The 5,452-nt window shown below is 35.4% G+C and overlaps 1 protein-coding gene and 1 long non-coding RNA gene across 3 annotated transcripts in view; one reads left to right on the top strand and one right to left on the bottom strand.

Annotated features, from left to right (window-relative positions):
* Positions 1-422: 422 nt before the first annotated feature.
* Positions 423-2,391, bottom strand: LOC137657169 (sex-determining region Y protein-like). Its single transcript, XM_068391515.1, has 2 exons — positions 2,251-2,391; positions 423-851 (listed from the first exon to the last, which is right to left on the bottom strand). Exons 1-2 carry the CDS (start codon positions 2,389-2,391, stop codon positions 423-425), a joined length of 570 nt encoding a protein of 189 aa, XP_068247616.1.
* A 1,968-nt stretch (positions 2,392-4,359) lies between these two features.
* The window catches only part of LOC137656973 (uncharacterized), a 1,643-nt gene continuing 550 nt past the window's right edge, over positions 4,360-5,452 (top strand). Inside the window, exons 1-2 of one of the 2 annotated variants that reach the window (XR_011047071.1) lie at positions 4,360-4,410; positions 4,626-4,789. This is a non-coding gene — a long non-coding RNA (uncharacterized lncRNA). Of the gene's footprint in view, positions 4,411-4,620; positions 4,790-5,452 lie in introns of both variants that reach the window. The other variant, XR_011047070.1, reaches the window with a different exon arrangement.

Genomic DNA, 5,452 nt, shown 5'->3' with positions numbered 1-5,452 from the left:
GTTTTATCCTTTTTGGATTTTTTGTTTTTAATACTTTTGGGAGTTTTTTTTTATTTTTTTTTCTGGGATCTTTCACCTTTTATGTTTTTAATTCACTGTCACTCAGTCCAGGTGTAAGTATAATACTGGAACACTTCCGAGCTTCAATATCTTTTCCTTTAATTTTTATTCCTGAAAAATTGTTCAAAATATTCGAAAGTATTTTCATACCGTTCTTCAAATGGCCTTTGATCATTCCTCTTCTGTGATTGTTCCCTGCTTTGTTCATAATAGTGCTTTTGATGGTGCTCCTTTTCATATTGGTCATATGACTGCTGACATTCCTGTTTCGGTTGGTTAAAGGTCTGTTGACGTTTCTGTTTAGGTTGGTTATAGGTCTGCTGACGCTCCTGTTTATGTTGGTTAAATGTCTGCTGACGCTCCTATTTATGTTGGTTAAATGTCTGCTGACGTTCCTGTTTAGGTTGGTTAAATGTCTGCTTATGATCCTGTTTAGGTTGGTTATAGGTCTGCCGACGTTCCTGTTTATGTTGGTTAAATGTCTGCTTATGATCCTGTTTAGGTTGGTTATAGGTCTGCCGACGTTCCTGTTTATGTTGGTTAAATGTCTGCTTATGTTCCTGTTTAGGTTGGTTATAGGTCTGCTGACGCTCCTGTTTATGTTGGTTAAATGTCTGCTTATGTTCCTGTTTAGGTTGGTTATAGGTCTGCTGACGCTCCTGTTTAGGTTGGTTAAATGTCTGCTTATGATCCTGTTTAGGTTGGTTATAGGTCTGCTGACGGTCCTGTTTATGTTGGTTAAATGTCTGCTTATGTTCCTGTTTAGGTTGGTTATAGGTCTGCTGACGGTCCTGTTTAGGTTGGTTATAATGATGATATCTTCTACACAAGTGAATATTTTCTGTTCTCAAGTACAGAGGTTTGTCATGTGATTTTCAGTAATACTCGTATTAATACCAAAAGTTTTCCGAGACGCAAACACGCTAGGGCTTCGCCCCCAGAAGGTTGGTTTTCCATATCCGGATCCCGTTTTAAAGGCGCCAGAAGAGTTGGAAGACCTAGGCCTACACGTTTTGTGACCCTTTGGCTCAATTTGAGTAAAATTTTCAGTAGTGCATGCAAGCTCTAGACATTAACCATAGTGTTGTACTTCTTTGATTTATGTTGCTCAAAGTTTCTCTCCTTTAGTTTTTAGTTAGGAAGAAGTCTTTTGATAGATTAATTCACGTTTATTGCTTATTTGACTTAATTTCCTTTTTTTTTTATTGTTTGTGCTCTAACGCCCTCAATATCATCTTACACAAGAGTACATAAATTCAATTATGCCGTTGAGGAGCTATTTGTTTGGTTACGAACGTTGTGGAAGTCGGCTGGTTTCGTATATCCTGTAAATTAGACTACTTTACTTTACTTTACTTTGATGGCTGCTTTTCCGGTCCCATACAGTACGGGGAACCTCACTCTTGACAGGACCTCCACTGTCGTTTTACCTTGTTAGTTCAGAGTATTTATCGTTTCACATCACGTATTGTTCATTTACTGTTAAATCGTCTTCAGTTTCCTCTTGAAAGCCTTAATGTCTTCAATCATTCGAATGTTTCGTGGGAGCTTATTGTATAGTCTCGGGGCCGCATATTTAAAGGCTCTGGAGCCTAAAGTAGACATATATCCAGGTTCCAACAGTTTGAAGCCATCTGTAACTATTCTCGTGTTGACACGATTTGTTGGCTGCGCAATATGTAGCAATTCTCTCAAGTATTTTGGACGACCGGTTCTGATAACTTGGTGGGTTATTTTACATATTTTAAACTCAATTCTTGCTTTAATCGGCAGCCAGTGTAAATCAATTAGTATAGGGGTGATCCTTTGCTAGATATCGGCACTGAGTCATTATTTATGCTCATTTGAATATCATCCAAGTTTCTCACGATGTTTCTCGTACCCACCACCATGAATTCAGTTTTGTTCTCATTTGATTTTAGTTGTTTAAATGTTATCCATTCTCTAACACTATCAAGGATTCGGTTTAGAGTTTCAGTAGTGTCATCTATATCATTTATGGAGAAGTAAAATTGTGTCATCCGTAAATAGTTTGAACTTCACGCTATGCCTTTGTAGGATTTTCGATAGACCAATAGTATAGATGCAGAATAAGATTGGGCCAAGTACACTCCCCTGGGGTACCCCTCTGTTTAAGGGTTCATATGATGGATAAGAGTTTCCAATTTGTACACAGTAATTTCTACCAACTAAGTAGTGTTTTAGGTATTGTAAGGCTTGATCTTCAACGCCGATGGACCGTAGATCATTTAGTAGCAGTTCATGCACAACTGTATCAAAAGCACCACTGAGATCGAGCAATATTAAAAGGCCACATTTATTTCGATCCATCATTTCAAGCATATTTACAACAGAGCAGATGGCTGTCTCCGTAGAGTAGTTTTCTGTAAGCAAATTGGTTGTCAGGCAAAGCTTCTACTACTTCTAAATGACTGACTAATTGTTCAAGAATTACATATTCAAGCACTTTTGAAACAAAAGATACATTCGAAATAGATCTGTCTATATGAGCTTAATTCCTGGTAGTCCAGTGTATTTTTCAGAACTGGTGTGACTATAGCCATTTCCTCAGATTCAGGAAACTTACATTCATCAATGCTTGCATTTGCTATTCTCATTATTATTTCGGCTAGACTAGAAAAGTTTCTCTCTCCAATTACTTCAGATATTGGCATAGGATCGATCGCGCAGTTTGTTTTCTTTGGTCTCTTGATAATTCTGGTGATGTCATCTTGTGTTATGTTGTTAAATCGTATTAATGTTGTCTGTGTGCCTGGTGTATCAATAATCTGATGTTTAGTATTTACAAATGACCTGGTTATGTTTTCAATTTTGTTTTTAAAGAATACTAGAAAATTATTTTCTAGTTCCTGGTCACTGTATCCATTAGGTAGCTTCTTTTCTTTTACATTTCCCATCATACCATTTAGGAGACGATATAACTTATTTATGTCTGTTGGTGCTTCGAGGATCTTTCTCTTTTAGTATTCACTTTTTTTTTCCTTCTTAGTAGGTAATTATATTGACACTCAGAAGTGTATTCTACCCAAGTACTTTCAATTTTAACCTATTCCACTCTCTTTACCCAGTGAGGAAAGGAAGCAAGGAGAAATATATTCTAAGAACAATAACAACATTAAAATAAACATCTCCTATATAAACTATAAAAACTTTAACAAAACAAGAGGAAGAGAAGTAAGATAGAAAAATAGTGTGCTCGAGTGGACTCTCAAGCAAGAGAACTCCAGCCCAAGACAGTGGAAGATCATGGCACAGAGGCTATGGCACTACCCATGGCTAGAGAACAATTGTTTAATTTTGGAGTGTCCTCCTAGAAGATCTGCTTACCATAGCTAAAGAGTTTATGGCGATGATTAGTTCGGCCCTAGAAAAAAAAGCTCTTAATATGACTTACGTATAGTATGTCACTATTGCTGAATGATGATGGATAGGCCTACATATGTGATTTAAAAATACACATTTTGTAGAAAAACAATACCTACATTAGTATACTAGTTCTAGAGGGTACACTCTGGCACGCTATTCTATCTTATTTCTCTTCCTCTTTCTTGAAGTTTGTATAGTTTACATATGACATCAATTTTAATGTCACTGCTATTAAAATATTTTAAGCGGTCCTTACTTCTCCTGATGTTCATCTATTTCCTTGTTTCCTTTCCTCACTGGGCTAGTTTTCCCTTTTGGAGCCCTTAGGCTTATAGCATCTTGCTTTTTCAACTAGGGTTGTAACTTAGCAAATAATAATAATAATAATAATAATAATAATGTCCTTAGGATTTTCCCCCTGTGAAATTCAGTTAGTCACGTTGTCAATAGATGGCGTTGACATGACAGCTAATTCGCACGGATATTTGTTGATTTCAGTCTTCCCTTTACTATCTTTGCTTGCAAAAATTTTATTAAATTGAATTACAGCTTAGTGTGAAAGCAGAAATTTTGTAATAAACATTGGTGTAACATGGTTACTTTATATTTGTATTTCATGATCAATTCAATAATATACGTGTGAACTTACAGAAATTACGAACTCTAAGCACATGGGTAGGCTATTGATATAATGAAGCTTTTGCAATTTTATATAACCTGAAATTACATGAAATATATTTTTGCTCACTCCTAAATAAGTTATTTATTCGTCTGCCGCAAAGGTGTCTATTAAGAAAAGGATCAAGCGAGTGATAGTTACGCCATTATAGGTACTGTCTTTCTCTGTTTAGAGTCCTTGGCTAGGCATAGCGACGTTTTCTCTGGATGACTTTCCGATATCGCGAACAGTTGGGCGGTTGGTAGTTACAGGTATAAGAGAGAACCTCATAGTTCGTGTAGTTGGTAAGTTGGTTTTCACTCGTTTAAGTTTTTTTATACTTGAGTTGTTTAGTGTTTATTGGAGGTCTGTTGATATTTGTAATTTATTTACACTATATTTATTTCAAATGCCTTTATCTTAACATACGGGTTTATAAGTTATTACTCCTTTTTTTTTAATTTTTTTTTTAATTTATTACCCATGTTTCAACTTTGGTTTATTTCTAATTTCAGGAAAGAAAAGCGAGATCCCCAGATTACCTGTGCGTTTCAAGCTACTTGGATAGAAATCTTTCTTGATAAGAACTAGTGTTACCTGTAGGCCTATTATCCTTGTCGCTATTTACTCTGACTGTTGACAACGCTGGAAGCTGGTGAAGTATTTTTCAGTCTGAACTAAAAGGCAAGTACTGGTGTTTTTTTTCTTTATTCAATCCTTAGCAAGCCAGTCCTCCCCGATTGGGGGCGGCGCCCCCAATTGTGGGAGGACGTTCCCTATAGCGCACGGTAGACCTTAGAGGTCTACCGTGCGCTATAGGGAGGCTTGCTTTTATATTCTTTTTGTCTAAATTCGGTGAGTGTTCAACGTTTTTGTACTTAGTTAGGTTCTGCAGTTATAAGCCCGTTATCATCGCTAAATTTTAAAGTTAAAAATAAAAGCTTTGATAAAAAAATATCACCAAATTTTGAAGTAAAAAATATTAAAGCTCTGATAAAAAATATCACTATTCTTGAAGTAAAAAATAAAATCTTTGATAAAAAATTGGAGTAAAAAATTAATGCGATAATTCCAAATTTAAAGTAAACTCAATTATGATATTGAATTAACAAATTCAAAGCATAAAGTTCTGTTATGAATAAAAAGTTTCAAGTTCAGAGTAAAAAGTTCTCATAACTTCTTTGAATGTTAAATATTTCTACCATATTATAAAGTATATGGATGCATGCTATATTGTACGAAGTTTATTGTACTTGCCATTTGTAATCTAATATTGCAGGCTTTAGATATGTTTATGTAGGGACGCATAATTCTTACGAGAACAGTTTCTGATAATTAATTCTTTTC

This window comes from Palaemon carinicauda, chromosome 18, assembly GCF_036898095.1.
Source record: "Palaemon carinicauda isolate YSFRI2023 chromosome 18, ASM3689809v2, whole genome shotgun sequence".
Taxonomy (NCBI): Eukaryota; Metazoa; Arthropoda; class Malacostraca; order Decapoda; family Palaemonidae; genus Palaemon; species Palaemon carinicauda.
This window is presented reverse-complemented; position numbering and strand designations above follow the sequence as displayed.

What these genes read in the sequence shown, in the direction of transcription:
- LOC137657169 (XM_068391515.1), bottom strand. Translation starts at nt 2,391, where the DNA reads ATGGATCGAAATAAATGTGGCCTTTTAATATTGCTCGATCTCAGTGGT. An exon ending in AATACCTAAAACACTACTTA is followed by an intron (nt 852 to 2,250) that starts GTTGGTAGAAAT and finishes CAACCTAAACAG; the next exon opens with GACCGTCAGCAGACCTATAA.